The sequence below is a fragment of the Lucilia sericata genome, unplaced genomic scaffold, assembly GCF_015586225.1.
Source record: "Lucilia sericata isolate MDLA Ls3-8-SP2 unplaced genomic scaffold, ASM1558622v1 Contig001938F_arrow, whole genome shotgun sequence".
Classification (NCBI taxonomy): Eukaryota; Metazoa; Arthropoda; class Insecta; order Diptera; family Calliphoridae; genus Lucilia; species Lucilia sericata.
Window position 1 is genome coordinate 55647 of NW_023995812.1, and position 24637 is coordinate 80283.

General features: G+C 29.7%; 3 protein-coding genes across 3 annotated transcripts; 2 read left to right on the top strand and 1 right to left on the bottom strand.

Annotated features, from left to right (window-relative positions):
- The first annotated feature begins 1876 nt into the window (after nt 1-1876).
- On the top strand, nt 1877-8679 carry LOC119613037 (sorbitol dehydrogenase-like). The gene is made up of 5 exons (XM_037968978.1): nt 1877-2131; nt 7340-7373; nt 7445-8133; nt 8196-8317; nt 8420-8679. The coding sequence occupies exons 1-5, from the start codon at nt 2078-2080 to the stop codon at nt 8601-8603; spliced, it is 1083 nt and encodes a 360-aa protein (XP_037824906.1). The 5' UTR covers nt 1877-2077; the 3' UTR covers nt 8604-8679.
- A 2157-nt stretch (nt 8680-10836) lies between these two features.
- LOC119613040 (arrestin domain-containing protein 17-like) lies at nt 10837-16770 on the bottom strand. The gene is made up of 4 exons (XM_037968981.1): nt 16468-16770; nt 14188-14343; nt 13281-14126; nt 10837-11869 (listed from the first exon to the last, which is right to left on the bottom strand). The coding sequence occupies exons 1-4, from the start codon at nt 16580-16582 to the stop codon at nt 11724-11726; spliced, it is 1263 nt and encodes a 420-aa protein (XP_037824909.1). The 5' UTR covers nt 16583-16770; the 3' UTR covers nt 10837-11723.
- A 1534-nt stretch (nt 16771-18304) lies between these two features.
- Nucleotides 18305-24407, top strand: LOC119613039 (PAX3- and PAX7-binding protein 1). Its single transcript, XM_037968980.1, has 13 exons — nt 18305-18757; nt 19024-19367; nt 20663-20897; nt 20961-21137; nt 21275-21780; nt 21842-21965; nt 22027-22215; nt 22288-22436; nt 23288-23492; nt 23554-23746; nt 23823-23982; nt 24044-24207; nt 24276-24407. The coding sequence occupies exons 1-13, from the start codon at nt 18460-18462 to the stop codon at nt 24328-24330; spliced, it is 2799 nt and encodes a 932-aa protein (XP_037824908.1). The 5' UTR covers nt 18305-18459; the 3' UTR covers nt 24331-24407.
- The last annotated feature ends 230 nt before the right edge of the window (nt 24408-24637 follow it).

Genomic DNA, 24637 nt, shown 5'->3' on the forward strand with positions numbered 1-24637 from the left:
GTTCGTTCGTTCGTTCGTTCGTTCGTTCGTTCGTTCGTTCGTTCGTTCGTTCGTTCGTTCGTTCTTCGTTCGTTCGTTCGTTTCGTTCGTTCGTTCGTTCGTTCGTTCGTTCGTTCGTTCGTTCGTTTCGTTCGTTCGTTCGTTCGTTCGTTCGTTAGTTCGTTCGTTTCGTTCGTTCGTTCGTTCGTTCGTTCGTTCGTTCGTTCGTTCGTTCGCTTTCGTTCGTTCGTTCGTTCGTTCGTTCGTTCGTTCGTTCGTTCGTTCGTTCGTTCGTTCGTTCGTTCGTTCGTTCGTTCGTTCGTTCGTTCGTTCGTTCGTTCTTTCGTTCGTTCGTTCGTTCGTTCGTTCGTTCGTTTCGTTCGTTCGTTCTTTCGTTCTTTCGTTCCTCCCTTCTTTCCTCCCTTCCTTCGTTCTTTCGTTCCTTCCTTCCTTCGTTCCGCTCTTTTCCCCTCTTGCCTTTACCCTGCTAGATTTCTTTGAGTGTAGGGCCTTAAATTTTTATTATTTATTTAAATTAATATAAAATTGTACTACACAAAACATGATATTTGGTAGGTATTATGTGGCTTATGTGGGGTTAAACACGGGTGATATATAACATTAGCCAATGTTGCCACTTTCTAACGTAGTTGATTCCTAATTTAGCTTGTTACCTAGATTAGTACTAATTTTAATTGGAAGAATTTTTGCAACTACTATAGAAGTGCTGCAGAACTTTGGACTATGAAGAATCTACATTTCATCTCCAATGAGAATCATCAAATCCATCTCTATATTAACAATTGCAGTTATTAACAATATAGTTTTAAATGGTTCTGGAAAGTTATTAAAATTTTAATATTTCTATTATTTGGAGAATTTTTTCCAGCAGTGGTCTTTTGCTGCTGGTATTTAATGTGTGGCAGCACTAAAGTAATGTTTACTTTGAAATCAGAGAGATAATTTTAGTGAGAACTAATAAGCTAAATGACATTTAATGTCAAACTAATGCAAAGAGACCCAATAGGAATATTATACTTTATAAATACAAAAAAAAAAACAGAAACGTAGAAAAACTTTAAATTAAACAAAAAATCAAATTTTCCTTAAAAATACTTTAATAAATAAAACCGAATTTGTTGATTTTCAATAGCGAACTTCTCGAAAGTATGTCCAATAGAATTATTCAAGATTTGGAACCAAAAAATATCTGGGGCCTCAAGAAAATTGTAAAAACACAGACAGATGATCATTGTTAAATCGAAAAATCAAACTTTTAGTAAAAATTTAAAAATCGAATTTTGAAAGAAACTTTTGCCGAGAAATTGTTTAAAAGTCAATTCCCCCGGGGGAAAAAACAACTTTAAACTTAAAAAAAAAAAAATCGACTTTTCCTTAAAAATACTTCAACAAATAAAAGAGATTTCAAAAAATAATTTAGAAAATATTTGTATTATGATGAGTTGTGTCTGATAAGTTTGACGTAAACTAAAATATCGATCATAGTTTCCGAAAATCCGTCAAAATTCTGAAAAAATCATGGATTTTCTTAGTAATTTTGCTCATATAATATGAACCGAATTTGTTAAATTCAATAGCAAACTTCTCGAAAGCATGTCCGATATAATTATTCAAGATTTGGAGCCCAAAAATATCTGGGGTCTCCAGATATATGGACAGAAAATTATCGGATAATTATGTATCATTATAGAAATTACAAACAGTATAAAAACGTAACGTTCTTATATATAGTAGTTTAGTGTTCTAGAAAATATTTCCTAATGGGTCTTTCACATCACAATTCGACTCACTAGTTCTCTTTCAATATAATTACGCACTTGGACTCACTTAAACAGCTGTAAAATTTTTTATGGTTTCTCATAGAATTTAGTGCAAAATTTTTTTATTTTGTGCTGAGTGTTTTTTGTTGAATTAACAAATAGATAATTGCAAAATTCTTTTTTTAAAAAACAAATATACTTCTAACTCATAGACTCTGTTAAACAAAACAGTTTGTTTAAAACATTTAAGCGAGCAGGTTGTTACGCTTTAGAAAAATTTCCGGTTAGAAAACAAAAAAATAAAATAAAAACGCAAAATGGCTAAGGATAATTTAACAGCCGTACTTTACGGAATTGAAGATATGAAATTGGTAAGTTTTTTAAAACGATTTTTGATTACAAAATTTAAACAGATAACAAATTAATTTATTTGATATTTCTTGAAATTTTGTTGTTATTGTTAAAAAAAAATATATTATTACTGTCACACCCTCTTTTGGGGAATGGAAGTTTTTATTTTGAGCTATATCTTCTTATTCTTCAAATAAGAAACGTGTTTTTTTTATTCTTTTAATTAAATTTCATTAAAATTCAAAACAAAATTCCTCAATTTTATGTAAATTAAAAGAAAACAAGTAAAGTGCTAATTTGGACTATGCCGAATCTGCTACGCCCTTCACTTTAATAGATTTAAATAAAAAATTTAATTTAAAAAATTTTTAAATTCATAGAACTCAATCTTCGGATATAGCTCGAATAAATGATTATTTTTCTAAACATTTGATATACATGTGAAAGGCCTTTCGAATACCTCTCATTTGATATATAATACATACTGTCTATATATTTGAATATATCATCCGAAATATTTATTCAAAATCCTAGATTTTATCAGAATTTTGATTATATCTTTAGTATTTATGAACCGATTTTATTGAATTTAAATAGCAAATTTCTTTAATGTATATCTGATAGAATTATTAAAAAATTCGATGCTGAAGATAACTGGGGTCTTGGAAAAATAGTTTTCAAAATAAATACGATATCTGTTCGTATCTCGTATTAAAAAATGTTAGGGTTTTCTCAGAATTTTAATCATATCATCATTGATTATGGACCGATTTGACTGATATTACATAGAAAACTTCTCGAAAATATGTCTGAAGATAACTGGGGACTTGAGAATATTGATTTCAAAATACATACCGACAGACGGATATCTTTTAATCAAAAAATCTGGCGTTTTCTCAGAATTTTGATTATGATTACGGACCGATTTCATATGGAAAACTTCTCGAAAATAAATCTAAAATAATTATTAATTGGGAATATTGATTTCAATATACAGACGGACATCTTTTAATCAAAAAATCTGCTGTTTTCTCAGAACTTTGTTCATGATTATGGACCGATTTGACTGATTTCATATAGAAAACTTCTCGAAAATAAGTCTAAAATAATTATTGATTGGGAATATTGATTTCAAAATACTACATACGGACAGGCAGACATCTTTTAATCAAAAAATCTGGATTTTTTTCAGAATTTTTATCAGATTTGACTGATATTATATAGCAAACTCCTGGAAAGTATGTCTGAAAGAATTGCTCAAGTTTTGAGTAACAATTACTGTAGACTTAAGAAAAATTATTTCAAAATACATATGGACGGGCATACAGAAAGTCGGGCAACGCTAAATCGAAAAATCATAGATTTTTTTAGAAATTTGATCATAACTCCCTTAAATTATGAACCGATTTTATTGAATTTAAATAGCGAATTTCTTTAAAGTATATCTGATAGAATTATTAAAGATTTCGATAGCAAAAATAACTGGGGTCTTGGGAAAATCGATTTCAAAATACATATGGACAGACGGACATAGCTAAATCGAGAAATCATGGTTTGGCTGAGAATTTTGATCATATCTCCATTATTTATATACCAAATTTCTCGAAAGTATGTCTGATATAATTATTAAAAACTTGGATTCAGAATTTTGATCATAATTACCTTATTTATTGACCGAAATTTTTAATTTTAAATTAAAGCAAACTTCTTGATAGCATGTGAAGGAATTATTCATGACTTTGATGCCGAAAATGTCTGGGGACTCGAGAAAATTGTTTTCAAAATACATACGAACGGATGGACATCAGAATATCTAAAAACTTCATTACTTATGAACCGATTTTTAAATAGGAAACTTTCCGAAAACATGTCTGATAAACATACAAATTATAAGAATATATACATTAGAAGATGTGTGGGGACTCGAGAAAACTGTTCTTAAAATACATACTGACGGACGGACATCACTCCATTATTTATGAACCGATTTTCCGAAAGCATAACTGATAGACATACGGACGTACATCGCTCAATCTTCTTCGCTATAGTTATGTATATAAATCAGAATATATACTTAATTGTAGAAATAACAAATGGAATGACAAACTTATATACTATACCCTTTTCACAATGATGAAGGGTATAACAAAGTCAAATACTTGTTATAGATCCAATGGGAATACTTTGAATACAAATGCATTATTTTCTAAATTTATTTTTAGCATTTTGGAGAATTTTATATGATTTTTAGAAATTTATGTGATTTGTGTTTTGTTTTATTTGGATTTATGTTTTAAAGAAACCAATAGTTTATTTTCTACTTTAGAATGTCTTCTTAATTATATAGTTAGTTATTTGCTGTTACAAAATCATGTAAAAATAAATAAAAATTTCTTAAAATTTAGTGATTACGTTTATTTTACGTCAACTATTTGTGATGTATATGTGAACACACCTTTATTTTCATAAAAAGTCTTTAAAAAATTTCCGTCTTTTTTGTATTTATGAACACTTGACTAAATAAATGCAGAAAAAAAACAAAAACATTATTTTTAGTTTAAATAAAAAGTTTGTTTATGTTTGGCATCCTTCCAGATTTCTTAAAAATGCTAAAATCGGATAATACCGAAACTTATATACCCTTTACGATAGTATAGTGTAGAAAATTATAGTTCCCATCATCTCTCTCTCTGATCTCTTGATTTCTCGACTAAGAATCAAATATATTGTCTCTGTCTTGTTAATCAAACACTAAATTCTGTCCTATTTCTACATATATTTGATCATATTTTCGGATATATCTCTTACAAATAGTATAACAAATGAAAGGTCTTTCTTATAGAATTACTCAAGATTTGATGCCCCAAGATATCGTTCATCTTTCGAATAGTGAATAGTTAAAGTAAATTTGAATCACTTTTAATTGACATTTCTTTTTTTTTCAAAACTATTTAGACATTTTTATTAATTTAGAACATAGTGCATTAGTCACGTGCAATTGTATTACATATTTATTTAGAAAAATAACTTGGCAATTTTATAAACAAATTCATTGTTTATATACAAAACCTTTAAAAAACAATAATTATTTACAAAAAAAATAAACAATTTTAATAAGTGTAAATGGGAAAATAGCAATTACAATAATTTTGTTAAATTAACAAATAAGTGCAATCGAATTAATTATTTAGAACTATGTGGGAATATCAAAATAGAAAATGTTTGCTAAAACACACCCACTTTAAGTAAAAGGGTTAGGGCAGTACATCTGGACAATAGTTTCTAAAGAAAATCTCATTAGCAACCAATATTTTTTAGAGAAAGTCTAGTAGAAAACAAAATCGTTTTAATGGGGACAAAATTTTTTTAAGAAAATCATTACTTTTTTAAAGAAAATCTTATTTGAGACAATATTTTCCAGTTTGGAACAAAATTTTCTATAGAAAATCTGGTTAAGGACAACATTTTTATTGAATATCTACTTTGGGACAAAATTTTCTATAGAAAATCTAGTTTGGGACAATATTTTCTATAGAAAATCTAGTTTGGTACAAAATTTTCTATAGAAAATCTAGTTTGGGACAATATTTTCTATAGAAAATCTAGTTTGGGACAATATTTTCTATAGAAAATCTAGTTTGTGACAAAATTATCTATAGAAAATCTAGTTTGGTATAAAATATTCTATAGAAAATCTAGTTTGGGACAATATTTTCTATAGAAAATCTAGTTAGGGACAATATTTTTTATACGAAATCAAGTTTGGGACAAAATTTTCTATAGAAAATCTAGTTTGGGACAAAATTTTCTATAGAAAATCTACTTTGGGACAATATTTTCTATAGAAAATCTAGTTTGGGACAAAATTTTCTATAGAAAATCTAGTTAGCTACAATATTTTTTATACGAAATCAAATTTGGGACAAAATTTTCTATAGAAAATCTAGTTTGGGACAAACTTTTTTTAGAAAATATCGTTTCGTAGAAACGTTTCTGTAGAAAATCTTAATTGGGACACAAATTTCTATAGAAAATCTAGTTTGGGACATAATTTTTTCTAGAAATCTAGTTTGGAAGAAACGTTTCTATAGAGAATCTAGTTTAGGACAAAACTATCTATAGAAAATCTTAATTGGGACAACAGTTTGTTATAGAAAAGATTCTGACATATTTTCTATAGATACAGATTCAGACAATTATTCTATAGAAAAAGTTGTTCAGATGACCTTTTTAAAGAAAAAGTTGCTCAGATTTGACAAATTTTCTTCTATAGAAAAAGTTGCGCAGATTCTGAAAACTTTTCTACAGAAAAAGTTGCTCAGATTCTGACAAGTTTTCTATAGAAAAAGTTCTTCAGTTTCTGACAACTTTTCTATAGAAAAAGTTGCTCAGACTCTAAAAACTTTTCTATAGAAAAAGTTGCTCAGATTCTGACAACTTCTTTATAGAAAAAGTTGCTCAGTTTCTGACAACTTTTCTATAGAAAAAGTTGCTCAGATTCTGACAACTTTTCTATAGAAAAAGTTGCTCAGATTCTGACAACTTTTCCATAGAAAAAGTTGCTCAGATTCTGACAACTTTTCCATAGAAAAAGTTGCTCAGATTCTGACAACTTTTCTATAGAAAAAGTTGCTCAGATTCTGACAACTTTTCTATAGAAAAAGTTGCTCAGATTCTGACAACTTTTCTATAGAAAAAGTTTCTCAGATTCTGACAACTTTTCTATAGAAAAAGTTGCTCAGATTCTGACAACTTTTCTATAGAAAAAGTTGCTCAGATTCTGACAACTTTTCTATAGAAAAAGTTGCTCAGATTTTGACCGCTTTTCTATAGAAAAAGTTGCTCAGATTCTGACAACTTTTCTATAGAAAAACTGGCTCAAATTCTTACAACTTTTCTATAGAAAAACTTGCCCAGATTCTGACAACTTTTCTATAGAAAAACTTGCCCAGATACTGACAACTTTTCTATAGAAAAACATGCTCATATTCTGACAACTTTTCTATAGAAAAACTTGCTCAGAATCTGACAACTTTTCTATAGAAAAAGATTCTCTTTACCTACTATAGAAAAAGTTGCTCAGTTTGGGACTCTTTTTGCATGCAACAAGTAGCTCAGTTTCTGACTCCTTTTGTATAGAAAACGTTTCTCAGCTTTCTCATAAATAAAGTTCCTCAGATTTAAAAGCAAATTCCTATAAAGAAATCTTATTATTTTATCTTTTTTAGGAACAACGTCCCATTCCAGAAATTTCCGACAATGGTAAAGAAATTTCTAATATTTTCAGAATTTCAAATTACGAGTTATTAATTGATCTCATTTTTCATATCTAGAGGTTCTTTTGGCCATGGACTGTGTGGGTATTTGCGGTTCAGATGTACACTATCTCGCCCATGGTCGTATTGGTGATTTTGTGCTCACCAAACCCATGATAATTGGTCACGAGGCTGCCGGTGTTGTAGCGAAGGTGGGAGCTAAAGTTAAACATTTAAAAGTCGGTGATCGTTGCGCTATTGAACCCGGTGTACCCTGTTATATTTGTGAATTCTGTAAGACGGGCAAATATAATTTGTGCCCCGATATGAAATTCTGTGCCACACCCCCCTATGATGGTAATCTAACCCGCTATTATAAACATGCTGCTGATTTCTGTTTCAAACTACCCGATCATGTAAGCATGGAAGAGGGTGCCCTATTGGAACCCTTATCGGTGGGTGTTCATGCTTGCCGTCGTGCTGGTGTTGGTTTGGGTTCGGAAGTTTTGATTTTGGGTGCTGGTCCCATAGGTTTAGTTACTTTATTGGTGGCCAAGTCCATGGGTGCCTCTAAGATAATGATAACCGATTTGGTGCAACAACGTTTAGATGTGGCCAAGGAATTGGGTGCCACACACACTTTCCTAATGACTCCAAAGGATACAGCCGAAGAAACTGCAAAGAAGGTGGAACAAATGATGGGTTCTATGCCCGATAAATCGATTGATTGCTGTGGCGCTGAAGTCACCATTAGATTGGCCATTTTTGTAAGTTAAAAAGTGTAAATTGAATATTATTAAGGTCAATGCTTATGTATACTTTTTTTCAGGCTACCCGCTCTGGAGGCTGTTGTGTTATTGTGGGTATGGGCGCTGCCGAAACTAAAATTCCCCTAATAAATGCCTTAGCCCGTGAGGTTGATATTCGCGGTGTATTCCGTTATTGTAATGAGTAAGTAATTTAATTTATTTAAGATATTTAGAACTGCTTCAGGAATTTCAAAATAGTTAATTGGTCTTAAACATATGTTTCTTTTAATTTATCTATTTCTAGCTATTCTGCCGCTTTAGCTTTAGTATCCTCCGGTGAACTGAATGTTAAACGTTTAGTTACCCACCATTTTGATATTACTGAAACCGATAAGGCTTTTGAGACCGCCCGCAAAGGTTTGGGTGGTGCCATTAAAGTTATGATTCATGTCCAACCAAGAGATACTAATAATAAAAAGAAATTTTAAATTATTTTACATTTGAGTTGTTTGTATATATTTTAAAAATAAAACTACTACATATTTTTATTTTAGTAAATAGTTATTGTTTTTGTTTTATTGTAAATTTGTATTAAACTGCAAAAAGGACAGACCATAGGAAAATTAGCATACATTGAGATCACTTTTAAATACGAAAAGTTGCCTAGACTTTTATAAAATTAGGAAAAATATATCAGATTCAGATATTTCTATAAAAAAAGTTGGTCAGATTCCGACAACTTTTCTATAGAAAAAGTTCCACAGTTTCTGACAACTTTTCTAAAGAAAAAGTTGCTCAGATTCTGAAAACTTTTCTGTAGAAAAAGTTACCCAGATTCTGACAACTTCTTTATAGAAAAAGTTACACAGATTCTGAAAACGTTTCTATAGAAAAAGTTGCTCAGGTTCTGACCACTTTTCTATAGGACAAGTTGCTCAGAATTTGACCACTTTTCTATAGGAAAAATTACTCAGATTCTGACCACTTTTCTATAGGAAAAGTTGCTCTGATTCTGATCACTTTTCTATAGGAAAAGTTGCTCAGATTCCGACAACTCTTCTATAGAACAGTTGCTCAGATTCTGACCACTTTTCTATAGGAAAAGTTGCTCAGATTCTGACCACTTTTCTATAGGAAAAGTTTCTCAGATTCTGACCACTTTTCTATAGGAAAAGTTGCTCTGATTCTGATCACTTTTTTATAGGAAAATTAGCTCAGATTCTGACCACTTTTCTATAGGAAAAGTTGCTCAGATTCTGACCACTTTTCTATAGGATAAGTTGCTCAGATTCTGACCACTTTTCTATAGGAAAAGTTGCTCATATTGTAACCACTTTTCTTTAGGAAAAGTTGCTCAGATTCTATTCTATAGGAAAAGTTGCTCTGATTCCGACCACTTTTCTATAGGAAAATTTGCTCAGATTCTGATCACTTTTCTATAGGAAAATTTGTTCAGATTCTGATCACATTTCTATAGGAAAAGTTGCTCAGATTCTGACCACTTCTATAGGACAAGTTGCTCAGATACTGACCGCTTCTATAGGACAAGTTGCTCAGATTGTAACCACTTTTCTATAGGAAAATTTGCTCAGATTCTGACCACTTTTCTATAGGAAAAGTTTCTCAGATTCTAACTTGCCCAAAACAAGACTTTCTATAGAAAATGTTGTCGCAAACAAGATTTTTTATAGAAAATTTTGTCCCATACTAGATTTTCTCTAGAATATTTAGTCCTAAGCTGGATTTTTTTCTATTAAATTGTATCCCAAACAAGGTTTTCTTTAGAAAATGTTGTCCCAATTACGATTTTCAACAGATAATTTTGTTCCATACAAGATTTTCTTTAGCAAATTGTGTCTCAAAGTAGATTTTTTATAGAAAATTGTATTCCAAATAAGATTTTCTATTGAAAATTGTGTGCCAATAACTATTCTTTATAGAAATTGTTATCCCAATTACGATTTCTATAGAAAATTTCGTCTCAAACTGGATTTTCTATAGAATAATTTGTTTCAAAACTGATCTGCTATAGCAAATTTGGCCTCAAATTTGTCCCAATTAAGGTTTTCTTTAGAAAATTTTGTCCCAATTAAAATGTTATATCTTTGATACTAAATTGACACAATTATTAATCTAATCTTTATTTCAATTATTACCTTTCAAACTATGAAATAAATTTAAATGAATTCTCTTTAATTAAACAATTATAAATTTAATTGATTCTTTACAATAAGTGTAAGAATATACGTCAAATGTTTGTTAATATTTTGTTTTTAAACCTCTAAAAAGGTTATCAAAAATCTAAAAATTTTTCATTATCAAATTACAATAATACAACTATAATAATAAAATTGTTCAAATAGCAATTTGCTAAAAGTACATAAACAACAAACGTGAATATAAACTGATCTAACTGTGTTATCAGTGACAGAATTTGTTTTTCTATAACTTTGAAGTGTTTTTGTTGTTTTTTTTCTGTTTCATAAATAAAATATTTATCTAGCTTGCAAGATAAATCTTATAAAAATGTCATATAATAAAAAGAAATAAACAATTATTAACTAATCTCAGCAAAAGAGTTATTAAAATTATGATAAATTGGTTTATTTCATTAAAAAGATAACAACAGTTTTGTTAACAAAATTAGCACAGTTTTTTTTTTAGGAATTGTAAAGCTTGAACCGGCTTTTCTTAATAATAAAAATGCACTGTAATTATTATCAAAAATTATAGTTTCTATTTATTTAGAATATTTTTTTATATAGAATATAATATTTAAAAGAAAAATAACACAAAAATACAATTTAAAAAAAAAGTAAAGAAAAATTAATAATAAAATAGTTTTTAATATTTATTTGAATGTTTTATTTAGTTAAGTTTCAGTTTTATTTTCTTACTAATTGGAAGCAGTTGAAATATTTTTTTTACATAAAATATTATTTATATATAATTTTAATAATAAAATAATGAATATAAATTAAAACTTTAAAAACTTTTTAAGCTTTTCTTAGGCACTCTCATTTTATAAATGTTAGACATAAAAAAATTAAACAAATTCATATAAAAAAATAAAACAAAATATTTAAGGAAAACTTACCAAAACAAAAATAAATAAAATATAATAATAAAAATAAAATCGAAACAATTAAATAAAAAAATATTTAAAGGACGGTGTTAAATGCATATTTAAAAATGAGAAATTTTGAAAAAAATATTTAAATTTGTAAAGAAATATTGATAATAAATATGTTCTTCTAAGAGAAACTTAAGGAAATTCCATAATTTATTATAAATGTAATAAAAAATATCAATTTTTTTTTGAGATTTTCTGTTTAAAATTTTGTTTTTTTTTAATATCATTTAGAAAAATATCTCTATATAGTTTAGTTTTTTTTTAGTTATAGGTTTTTTTTTCAACAAAGTCCTTTATAATTGTGCGTTTACTTTTTAAACAAATTTCCATTTTAAGCTTTTGTTTAAATATTTAGTTAAACAATACAACATTAAATTCTATATAAAGTTATAGGAGGAAAAATTAAGGAATTAAAAGAAATTAAAAGTTTTGGGAAAAATGTTGTCCCACAAAAGAAAAAACAATTTCAAATTAATTATATTTGAGGAGCGGAGGGATTAAATTGAAATGTGGGATAACGAGGAGCAAAATTAGCATCACCTATCACTTGTGTGTGTTCAGAATCATCACGACCAGTTATTGTAGGAGCCTTAAATTGAGTCTCAACAAATTGTGGAGGAGCTGAGAGAACAAGAAATAGAGAAAAAAAAAGTTATTTATAAATCAATTACAAAAGCTTTATAATTTTCAACCTAAACCAAAAGAAATTAACAACATTTCTACAGAAAAGGAAAAGAAAAAGTTAATCTGAATCAGACAACTTTTCTATAGAAAAAGTTGATTTGATTGAGACAACTCTTCTATAGAAAAAGTTGATCTGATTGAGACAACTTTTCTATAGAAAAATTTGATCTAATTCAGACAACTTTTCTATAGAAAAAGTTGGTCTAGTTCAGACAACTTTTCTATAGAAAAAGTTGATCTAATTCAGACAACTTTTCTATAGAAAAAGTTAATCTGAATCAGACAACTTTTCTATAGAAAAAGTTGTATTGATTGAGACAACTCTTCTATAGAAAAAGTTGATCTGATTGAGACAACTTTTCTATAGAAAAAGTTGATCTAATTCGGACAACTTTTCTATAGAATAACTTTTCTATAGAAAAAGTTGATTTGATTCAGACAACTTTTCTATAGAAAACGTTGATTTGATTGAGACAACTCTTCTATAGAAAAAGTTGATCTGATTGAGACAACTTTTCTATAAAAAAGTTGATCTAATTCAGACTACTTTTCTATAGAAAAAGTTGATCTAATTCAGACAACTTTTCTATAGAAAAAGTTGATCTGATTCAGACAACTTTTCTGTAGAAAAAGTTGATCTGATTCAGATAACTTTTCTATAGAAAAAGTTGATCTGATTCTATCAGTTTTCTATAGAAAAAGTTGCTCAGATTCTGATCACTTTTCTATAGAAAAAGTTGCTCAGATTCTGATCACTTTTCTATAGAAAAAGTTGCTCAGATTCTGATCACTTTTCTATAGAAAAAGTTTCTCTGATTCAATTTTCTATTGGAAAAGATGATCATATTCTGATCACCTTTCAATAAAAAAGGGCGCTCAGATTCTGATCACTTTTCTATAGAAAAAGTTGCTCAGATTCTGATCACTTTTCTATAGAAAAAGTTTCTCTGATTCAGACAACTTTTCTGCAGAAAAAAATTCTCCGATTCTGATCACTTTTCTATAGGAAAAGATGATCACATTCTGATCACCTTTCAATAGAAAAAGGGCGCTCAGATTCTGATCACTTTTCTATAGGAAAAGTTGCTTAGATTCCGACATCGTTTCTATAAAAAAATTTACTTCGATTCAGGCAATTGTTCTATAGAAAAAATTGCTCAGATTCTGACAATTTTGTTATAAAAAAATTCTAAGATTCTGACCAATTTTCGTTAGAAAAGGTTGCTTAAATACTGACAATTTTCTATAGCATAAGTTGCTCAGATTCAAACCATTTCTTATACAACCTTCCCTTTGATGAAGATTACAAAAAAAGAAATCTTTTAATTTCAATCAAAATAAAACTTACGTATATTAGGATACAATTGACCACCAGCACTATCGGCTACATTCCAACCCATGGCACCACCTTGACCCTCTGGTGGACTAGCGGGACTAACCGGTTGAGTGGGAGCCATTGAAGGATCATCTGTAGGCTGTTGTGGTACAACTTGAGCTGGTACATCCGTATATGGTGCTGGTGGTTTAAACGAAGCCAACGGTATAGTGCCCAAAGTAATGGGTATATTACCCGTTAGATTACGATGTGGTCCACTAACATCACACTCAATATGCAAATCATAATCCAAAGCAATAACGCCACAATTTACCAGATTTGTAGGTGGCAGTGCTGGTATTTCCAATTGTTGCGTAAATGTTCTAGATTCACCACCTGCCACTGGGCCAATACTTAGCTCAGCTATGGTGATTTTTGTTTCCTTTCTCTCGGCCCTCGGTTGAGTGGTGGTGAAGGTTACACGTTTGCGTAAAACAAATTTAACGGCATTGATGCCCACATTACTGGCATTATCACATTCACAGGTTATGGGTATTATTTGTCCAGATACATAGCCGGTAACGGGTATGGTGGTTATAACCGATAAAGGACCCGATTTGCAGCAGAAACAACAGAATGATTTCTCTAAATCCAATTTGAAAGGTTCCTTAACACGAGGATTGAGATTCAAATCAACAGGGGAAATAACCGTAAAGGCCATTTTCATGTCTTGATCAAACTTCCAGGGTCTATCGAGGGTCACCTTAATGGTATAACGCACATGGCCAAACTCACCCTCAAAAGAGGAGGGCAAAGTGGGAGGCAAAGCACAAGTAAATGGATAAGTATGAGTACCGGCGGGTAACTCAATTTCAGCACCTTGTTTTTTAACAAAATATAAACTTTAGTATTGATTTACTTAGAAATTTTATTTACTCACTATTTTTTCCACCCAACAAATAATATTGTATTTGAAAGTATTCCTCATGACCCTTAAACGTAGTGGTCTCGTCTTCTTCACGTCCTTCACTACTCGTTACCTTACGTGTTTCCGACCATTCGGTATTGGCTTCGCCCAAAAAACGTATGATTATACCTTGAAAAATTTGACAATTTCATTTTTAATTATCAATCTAAATTAACATAGAGCTGTGAGCTTCGAATGCAACTTTGTTTTAGTTTTATGGGAAATGTGTATGTGCAATGAATGAGAGAGAATGAATTTTGTTTGATTAACAAATATGGAATGTAATTTATAAAAATTTAAACGCTATTAAAGCATGACATCATCGTAATTCTACAAATTATAATGTATTGTATGGTTTTAAACGAGTGAATGTGTATTTTCATTATGTGAACTGTTTTTTTCGGTCAATTGCTTCTTTTGTTTTCCTCAATTTAATTTATCGTTTATTGATTTTAATCAAGTACTCGTGTGTTTAAGAAAATCCTTTTGGATTTTCTTTCTACTATAAAACAAAAATTAAGCAAAGTTATTTACAGAAAAAGTTACTCACACTCTGACGAGTTTTCTACAGGAAAATTTACTCCGATTCTGACCAATTTTCTATAGTGAAAGTAGCTTAGATTGTGACCACTTTTCTATAGGAAAACTAGCTCAGATTCTGACCAGTTTTCTATAGGAAAAGTAGCTCAGATTCTCACCAGTTTTCTATAGGAAAACTAGCTCAGATTCTGAACACTTTTCTATAGGAAAAGTAAGTCAGATTTTGACCACTTTTCTATAGAAAAAGTAGCTCAGATTCAGACCACTTTTCTATAGGAAAAGTAGCTCAGATTCTGACCACTTTTCTATATGAAAAGTAGCTCAGATTCTGACCACTTTTCTATAGGAAAAGTTGCTAAGATTCTAACAACTTTGCTATAGGAATAGTTACTCATATTCTGACCACTTTTCTATAGAAAAAGTTGCTTAGATTCCGACCAATTTTCTAAAGAAAAAGTTGCTCAACTACTAACGGATAAAGTTGCTGAGATTCTGACCAGTTTTCTACTGAAAAAGTTGTTTAGATTCCAACCACTTTTCTATATAAAAAATTGCATACATTCTGACCACTCAAAGTCGCCATTTATTCTTAATGTTATTACCATAACCATAAATAAGTTCCAATTGGAAACTTGTTCCTTATCTCTTTCACATTTGTTGTAATACAAAATAAATAAACCTGTCCTTTTTTTGTGTTTATTTTTTACACACAAAATGCAGTTCAACAAACCCTACATCATTACAAAAAAAAAAGTAGATAGGTAGCTATTCTAAAAATGGAGAATAATGCGTTCAAACAAAACCTCCCACTCTTCAAAAGAATGAAAAACAAAACAAACGCATAACTTGCAGTTGGAAAAGCAATAAGAAAAACAGAGCAACTAAAAAATACACACAAGAGCACAACAACAAAATCATTCATATTGAAAAGAAAATTTCTTAACTAAAAATAAAATAAGAACCGGCTTTTGGCAAAAACAGCAACAATAAAAACAACAACAATAATACATTAAAAAAGAATGAGGTCTGTTTTTAAATAAATATTCCTCTACATACTAAACTTCAACCAAAAAACAAACAACAACAAAGAAAAGAACAAAAAAGCAAAATAAACAACTGGTGTTTGTTGGTATTTTAAGCAGGTTTTTATTTTTAGTAAAAGGCAAAGGGAGGTGGGCAAAGTGGGTGGTAGAAAAACAAAAAATAACCAAAAAGAAAACAAAGGGAATTTTTTAGCTGTAAATAGAAACAATAGAAAAAGAAGTAGTAAAGTAGTTTGCGTTTGATAGATTTTTGACAACTAAAGTAAAGTTAATTTAAAACAACAACAATGTATGACATGTTGAAACAACAAAATAGAGAAATTCGAGAAAAATATGCAAATAAATAACTATTTCAATATAAAATTTGTATATTGGGACACACAAAAAAACCTAACAACAACAAAATAATGTACTTTTTATTTTAAATGACGTATAGTAAAAATTAGCTAGTAGAATGTTTAATGATGTTGATGATGATGTTTTTGTTTTTGCTTTTACATTTTGATTTTTAAATGATGATGTGATACATACAACTAACTATAAGTATGGTTGGAAAAAATGACTAATATTTTTCTTTGCTTTTTTTGCGTTGATGATAATGATGAGTATTAAACACCATAGAGATTAATACTTATTTTATTTTTAAATATCTACTAAATAAATCACTTACCTCTGACTTTTTTTGCCGAGTCAAATGTTAATTTGACTTGTCCATTTATAGTTTGACCAGCATAATATGTATTCCAGGGATTATCCAATTGTACTTCACAACCTTTAAGACCCATTTTGTTTAGGATTTTTTACACTTTTGTCTTTTGTTTAATTTAGTTTGAAATTTTATAACTTTGTACACTAAAGACTTTTACTTTTCACACACTACACACGCCCAATTGATTAAAGTGCTGGTTCTTTAATAAAAAATCCCGATAAACTAAATAGCAGTGTGCTGCAGTGTTGCCAACTCGTCCAAGAACAAAAGCACCGTAATTGGCTCAAAAACGGGTAAAACCGGGTAAACATTTTCAAAGACGTGGTTAAAAAAGCACCATTTATAATTTTGAATAATTTTACAAATACAGTGGACGTTCAGTAGTACGATAATGTATCACTCGAAAGTTACAAAACACGGACACTGTTAATGGTTGTATCATAGTGTCGTCCATTCATGTTTGAAAAAATACAGTATACATATTTGCAATACCTAACCTACTAAAAGTTATATGAACATATTTTTTATCACAAGTCGAAACCAAGATTGAATCGACACAACTCAATTTCTATCGAGAGTTTATTAAAATTTATGTCGTAAACGATTACAGGGGTAAATCATGATTGAGTAATAAGTATTCAAAGACTTCAAAAAAAGTTGTAAAAAATTAAGATTAATTTAAAAAAATCATATAATTTTTAAAAAGCACCAGGAAAAATTGCTAAAAGCACTATAAATAAACTTTTTTATTTTTCCGGTTTTTTTTTTTTTAAATCTCCAGTTATATGAAGCTAAAAGACACCCAAATGGCAACACTGGTGTGCTATGCGAAATATTTCACTAAATAGTCGAAGAATCGACTTTTTGTCGGAAAAAGTAGAAAAGTCGGAAAAAAATTTTAAAAGTGGAAAAAAACAAAAATTTCGAAAAAAATTTTAAATTTTAATTTTTTTTCCAACTGTTCAAATTAAGTTAAATAATTTTTATTTAATTAAAAAGTATTTGAAAACATTTAAAAATTCTTCATATTTTTGCTTTAAGTAAACAACGGCGTCCGCTGAAAATGTAAACAACGGCGTGCGCTTAGAATGGATTGTAAGCTGTAAACACACAGTTAAATTAAAACAAAAGTTCATACATATAATGTTATTGTTATAATACTATTTTTAACAATAACAATCAGTTTTTTTTTTTTTTTGTAAAAAAATATTTTTTAGAAAATATAACAAGAAGTTCTCCCTAACAGTTAGATATAACGGTTCTATACTTCAAACAAAAACTTTTAGTAACTTATGTATATCTCGATTTGCCTACATTTTAATTTCGAAATTGACCACTTTTGAAGTTTTCGACACTTTCCAACTTTTTTCGTTATAGACTTATTGAGTAAAATTCGATTTTTTGACAAAAAGTAGATAGTTTGAAAATCGATTTATAGCACCCTAATAATAACTTGGTAATTTACATTTTAAATGCCGTTTTTAAAGGTGTTTTCTAGCGATTTTTGCAGTTGCCACAACTGATTAAACGTTTACACAAATGCTTTTAAAAACGTCAAAATAAAAACAAATTTTTAAATTAATTGTAAATTGTAAGATTTTGCCAATTATTTGCCGCAATATTAATTAATATGATAAAGTAAAAAATCGTAATATTATGGGCTCTAATATAAATCATTTAACTTAAAACATTTTTTCTTATATTTAAAAGCTATTGGCAGCATTTTTTTCAATTGATAACATCCTCCCTGAATTTCTTTATAAAAAGAAGAAGCATTCTTATAGACAGCAAAAAAGAAGAAGCAAAAACATCAATTTTGCAAAACACACAGAAAAAACCGGAAAATTTTCACATAATTTTTTACTTTCTCGTTTCAATTGTTTTTAAAAAATACAAAAAGCCAGTAAAATTAATACAAAATTACTAAATAAGTGAATTAAAAACATAAATAAGATGTCACTTTTTCGCAAACCGAAAAAAATACAAAGACGGGTATTTTCCAGCACACTGGACGATGATGAGGACGCCAATAATGTTACAAAAGATGCCCGAAAATCAAATGATAACGATATGGAAGTAGATGATCATGCGGAACTTATTGCACCACCTCCGCCACAAATTTCAGCCAAATCAGAGAAAAAGAAAAGTAAGGATGGTAAATCAAAATCATCGTCTAGTAAAAAAGATGCCACCACTGGGGGAGGTGGTGATGTGAGTAAAACGAAGGCTCTGCTAAGTTTTGCAGATGAAGGTAAGTTATTGAATATAATACTGCAGCTTTGCGTGTCTTGCAAGAAAATTGCCATTAATATAAAATCCAATTTTATAATATAAATAAAAATTGAGATTTGTGTATTAAAAATAAAATGTAGGTCAGTTCTGTTACTCCTAGCACAAACTAAATTTAAAATGTTTAAGGATTAGCGCAAAGACTTTTTAATATTCTTAAGTTTTTATCAAATTGTCTTGTTTATAATACATATTTTCATGAAAACCTTTCTTTCATTTACTTTTCAGAGGAAGATGCCGAAGTCTTTCAAGTTCGCAAATCTTCACACAGTAAAAAAGTTATGCGTATGTTGGACAAGGAACGTAGACGCAAAAAGAAGGAAGAACGTAATTCTGATAACATTTCAAACAGCAACGTTAGCAACAGCACTACCGCAACCACCACCAGTAGTAGTAACACTGTCAGCTCTCATCATAATAACCTTTCAAATAGGGAACGTGAAAATGGTTCACGTAATAATAATTCTCATAGTTTAGGTTCATCTTCGACATCAACAACTAGTTCTACGGAACATAGTAAAAGTAATAAAAGTGATAAAATCCAAACAGAAATACGCACAGACGACTTTGTGGTAAGGTTATTATTATCATTTTTCTACAAACTGAAATTCTAATATAAAATAAAAAAATATATAAAACAAGAAAACCGCACCATCAAAAACGTTATATAAAAAAATATATTAAGTGTTTGGTTTGAAAGAAAAAATAATATTTTTTTAAAACGAAAGTGCCCAAGAGAAGTATTATTTTTTCTTTTTTTTTCTGTAAATAGTTAACAAATGTTATTTTAGGACATTCTGTTAACAATCAAAAAATTTTCGTTATAAAGTACATAAAAGAATTGGATTCTTTTCTGTTTAATTAAGAACATATTTTATGAATATTATTTATATTATTTTTTTTTAATTTTCTTTAAATTTAAGTCAAAGTAGAAAATTGATCAGAATCTGAGTAACTTTAAAAAAAAGTGGTCAGAATCTGAGCAACTTTTCCTATAGAAAAGTGGTCAGAATCTGAGCAACTTTTCCTATAGAAAAGTGGCCAGAATCTGAGCAACTTTCCTATAGAAAAGTGGTCAGAATCTGAGCAACTTTTCCTATAGAAAAGTGGTCAGAATCTGAGCAACTTTTCCTATAGAAAAGTGGTCAGAATCTGAGCAACTTTTCCTATAGAAAAGTGATCAGAATCTGAGCAACTTTTCCTATAGAAAAGTGGTCAGAATCTGAGCAACTTTTCCTATAGAAAAGTGGTCAGAATCTGAGCAATTTGTCCTATAGAAAAGTGGTCAGAATCTGAGCAACTTTTCCTATAGAAAAGTGGTCAGAATCTGAGCAACTTTTCCTATAGAAAAGTGGTCAGAATCTGAGCAACTTTTCCTATAGAAAAGTGGTCAGAATCTGAGCAACTTTTCCTATAGAAAAGTGGTCAGAATCTGAGCAACTTTTCCTATAGAAAAGTGGTCAGAATCTGAGCAACTTTTCCTATAGAAAAGTGGTCAGAATCTGAGCAACTTTTCCTATAGAAAAGTGGTCAGAATCTGAGCAACTTTTCCTATAGAAAAGTGGTCAGAATCTGAGCAACTTTTCCTATAGAAAAGTGGTCAGAATCTGAGCAACTTTTCCTATAGAAAAGTGGTCAGAATCTAAGCAACTTTTCCTATAGAAAAGTTGTCAGAATCTGAGCAACTTTTCCTAAAGAAAAGTGGTCAGAATCTGAGCAACTTAGAAAAGTTAGAAAATAGAAAATAGAAAAGTTACTTCTCTTTTTTCAATATTCCTTTTATGCAATAAAATTTTGATAATTTTGAAACTAAAATTGAGTCATTTCAAGATTAACTAATCTATTCTTTTTAATTCCTTGTTCACAGCTGGTGGTGAAGAAATCTCAACCGGACATAATATTAAATGGTCGAGCCGCTTTGTGTGCCGGCCGCGATGACATGTCTGACGAAGATGAAGAACAAAGTGATAATGAACGTAATGGCAGCAAACATAGATTTAACAAACCAGATCATTTAAAACAAATGTTGGAAAGTGGCTCTATACCCGATGCTGCTATGATACATGCTGCACGTAAGAGAAGACAAAAGGCTCGGGAACAAGGTAAGTAGTTAATTAATATTTTATATAAAATGTTGTTTGTAATTTACAATGTAAAAACTTTAGGTGATTTCATAACCATAGAGGAACCTAAGGTAGAAACTAAAAAGGGCAGTCGCTTAGCCAGAGAAGATATAGAGGGCGATAATTCAGATGATGAGGAACGAGTAGATATGAATGCTATAACCGGCATAAAGGAACGTGAAGAAAGACGTGAAAAATTCTATGCTGTTGAAAAAGATTGTATGTAATTAATATAATATGGCAACGGTTTGTTACAGAGTGACCACAACTTATTTTAAAACTAGTTTTAAAAAATTAACAAAAATTTGTTATATAAAAAAGCTTTTAACTTTTCACTATACTTTCTGTCCTATTAGATTCTGATGAAGATTCAGATTGTGAAACCCACGAATGGGAAAATCAACAGATACGTAAAGGTGTAACAGGTGCTCAATTGGTTAATGCTCAACATGAATCGGTTCTATCACGTTTCATGATTAAATCAAATATGGAAAATGCTTTAGAAGCTCCACCACAACCAGAGTCTACATCCTCATTACTGGAGCAGGCCTATGCTAAATGTACATTGGAAAAGCCTCAACAAGTCTTAAGTGCCAATAAACCGAAGAAGGATAAAACAAAAGCAACCGCTTTAAGATCCCCACAAGAAATACGAGATGCTATAGGAGAACGTTTGAACAAGTTAAAGGAACTTAACAGCAATCATTTGGAAGATATCGAAAGAATAGGTAGAGAAATGCAAGCCATGAAATTAGAGGAAATGGATTGTAAGCAGAAAGCTCCTACAGCAGCTGCAAAATATAGATTTTACCAGGAAATTAAGTGCTATGTTACGGATTTAATAGATTGTCTCAATGAAAAGGTGGGATAAAGAAATGTTACTTTTTTAAAATAAATTTTAAAATTAATTTTTTTTTTTACAGACACCAATAATAACGGATTTAGAAAAACGTTGCCTACAATTCTTTGGCAAACATCAGATGTTCTTAACCGATCGCCGAAGACAGGATGTACGTGATCAAGCTAAAGAAATGGCTGAGGCAGCTAGTAAGTTCAAATTAATTATACATTTTTGTTTGCACAACTTATTTCTTTATTGTTTATTTAGAACCTTCTGCCACACGCCGTGGTGCTGAATATGATGAACAGGTTCGCCGTGCTGCCGAACGTGAGGGCAGACGTACTAGACGTCGCTGTGAACGCGAAAAACAGGATATGTTAAGCTCACATTTAGATGGCATGTCTTCGGATGAGGAAACATCTGATCGTTATCAAGAATTATTTCAAAATGAATTGGGTTTGTGACATAAGTTTATATTGTCTTTGTATAAACAATATATTTTAACTTATTGCTTTGTTTTCTTTGTAGAGGAACTTATTAAAGAGGGCTTAGAAGTAATGGACGACGTTACCGATGAATTTTGTAAAATTGAAATAATTTTAACAAAATTCTATGCTTGGCGTAAAACTGATATGCCTTCATATAAAGATGCTTTTGTTAGTTTATGTTTGCCTAAGGTAAAGTATACCTATTTATATGGTGGAGATACTATCACTATACTATCGAGGATAATAATATAATATGGAGCAATATTTTCTAAAAATATGTCTGGAACAGAGCAACTTTTTCTTTAGAAAAGTTGTCTGAAATATAGCACTTTTTCTATAGAAAAGTTGTCTGAGCTAGGGCAAGTTTCTCCATAGAAAAGTTGTCTCTATTAGAGCAAGTTTTCTATAGAAAAGTTGTCTGTATCAAAGCAAGTTTTCTATAGAAAAGTTGTCTGTATCAAAGCAAGTTTTCTATAGAAAAGTTGTCTGAATCAGAGCAAGCTTTTCTATAGAAAAGTTGTCTGAATCAGAGCAAGTTTTTCTATAAAAAAGTTGTCTGAATCAGAGCAAGTTTTTCTATAGAAAAGTTGTCTCTATTAGAGCAAGTTTTTTATAGATAAATTGTCTGTATCAGAGCAAGTTTTCTATAGAAAAGTTGTCTGTATCAAAGCAAGTTTTCTATAGAAAAGTTGTCTGTATCAATGCAAGTTTTCTATAGAAAAGTTGTCTGAATCAGAGCAAGTTTTTCTATAGAAAAGTTGTCTGAATCAGAGCAAGATTTTTTATAGAAAAGTTGTCTGAATCAGAGCAAGTTTTTTATAGAAAAGATGTCTAAATCAGGTCAAATTTTTTTATAGAAAAAGTTGTCTTAATCTGATCAACTTTTTCAATAGAAAAGTTTTCTTAATCAGATCAACTTTTTCTATAGAAAAGTTTTCGGAATCAGAATCAGAACATTTTTTTCTATGGAATAGTTGTATGAATCAGAACAAATTTACAGAGCAACTTTTTCTTATGACACCTAAAATCTTATATTCTAGATACTTGGTCCTCTGATAAGACTAGAAATGTTGACCTGGTCTCCATTGATGGCAGATTTTAAAGATATTGAAAAACTCAATTGGTATTCAGCTGCCATGTTGTATGCCTGGAGTGAAGACGAAACAGAGGAGGTACTTAAGCAAGATCCTGATGTTAATTTGGTGCCCACATTGTTAGAGAAAATAATACTACCCAAATTAATAGGTAAATACGTGGAATAGTCTTTACGGCCAGTTATTGACTCATGTTTTTAAATTTCTTTTAGATATCGTAACACATTGTTGGGATCCTTTATCTACTACACAAACATTACGTTTAATTGGTTTCATAAATCGTTTGGGTAGAGATTTTCCTTTAAAAGAAGATGGCAAAACACTGCAGCAGTTGTTTAATGCAATTTTGGAGAAAATGAAATTGGCTTTAGAAAATGATGTTTTTATACCCATATTTCCCAAACAGTAAGTTTGAAAATTTTTAAACAGAACAGTAAAAACGGTATTGTATTGAAAACTTTATTTTGTTTATTTCTTTAAGGGTGCAAGAAAACAAGACTTCATTCTTTCAGCGTCAATTTTGCAGTGGTTTAAAACTGTTTCGTAATTTCTTGTCATGGCAGGGCATTATAGCCGATAAACCTTTAAGGGAAATGGCTATAGGATCTCTACTTAATCGTTATTTATTATTAGCTATGAGGGTAAGTTATTTAGATAATTATTTTCATATAATATTATTCATATTTTTTAATTCTATTCAAGGTTTGCACACCCAATGATGCTATAAGCAAAGCTTATATTATTGTTAATACTTTACCGACCGCCTGGCTACAGCCAGATTCTGAATGTTTAAAAAATCTACAATTACTTATCACCTACATTAAACAGACTTTAGAATCATGTGATGCTAATAATCCCTTATTCATGTAAGTTTTTGTTATTTAATTAAAAAAAGTTAATAACTTTTTGTTATAAAATTTGTTTTCTTTTTTAGGCAAACCAGTGATAAAGCCAAACAAATCTTACAAAGACTTCATAGTAATAATTAATTTATCCAATGATTTACTAAATTATGAAATGCATTTTTCCATCATTAAATGAAAAACATAACTTTAACGAAAAAAAATTTATCTACAAAAGAAGAAAGTAAAACACTAAAACAAAATCAATCATTAATAAATAGTAGTTTCAAATTGTTCTTGTAAATATTTTAAAAAGAAAGTAATTAATAATAAAAAAGTTTTCTATTAAATAAAAATAAAAGTTTTCGTATTTAGATTAACTTTTCTATAATAAATCAGAGCAAAATTGTCTGAATATCTGTAGAAAACTTGTCTATAGAAGACTTGTTTGAAT

Coding starts and splice junctions, on each gene's coding strand:
- LOC119613037 (XM_037968978.1), top strand. CDS start 2,078: ATGGCTAAGGATAATTTAACAGCCGTACTTTACGGAATTGAAGATATG. Junction 2,132..7,339: donor GAATTGAAGATATGAAATTG/GTAAGTTTTTTA, acceptor TATCTTTTTTAG/GAACAACGTCCCATTCCAGA. Junction 7,374..7,444: donor TCCAGAAATTTCCGACAATG/GTAAAGAAATTT, acceptor TTTCATATCTAG/AGGTTCTTTTGGCCATGGAC.
- LOC119613040 (XM_037968981.1), bottom strand. CDS start 16,582: ATGGGTCTTAAAGGTTGTGAAGTACAATTGGATAATCCCTGGAATACA. Junction 14,127..14,187: donor TTTGTTGGGTGGAAAAAATA/GTGAGTAAATAA, acceptor TTAAAAAACAAG/GTGCTGAAATTGAGTTACCC. Junction 11,870..13,280: donor TCAATTGTATCCTAATATAC/GTAAGTTTTATT, acceptor TTGTTCTCTCAG/CTCCTCCACAATTTGTTGAG.
- LOC119613039 (XM_037968980.1), top strand. CDS start 18,460: ATGTCACTTTTTCGCAAACCGAAAAAAATACAAAGACGGGTATTTTCC. Junction 22,437..23,287: donor TTAGTTTATGTTTGCCTAAG/GTAAAGTATACC, acceptor CTTATATTCTAG/ATACTTGGTCCTCTGATAAG. Junction 23,747..23,822: donor ATACCCATATTTCCCAAACA/GTAAGTTTGAAA, acceptor TATTTCTTTAAG/GGTGCAAGAAAACAAGACTT.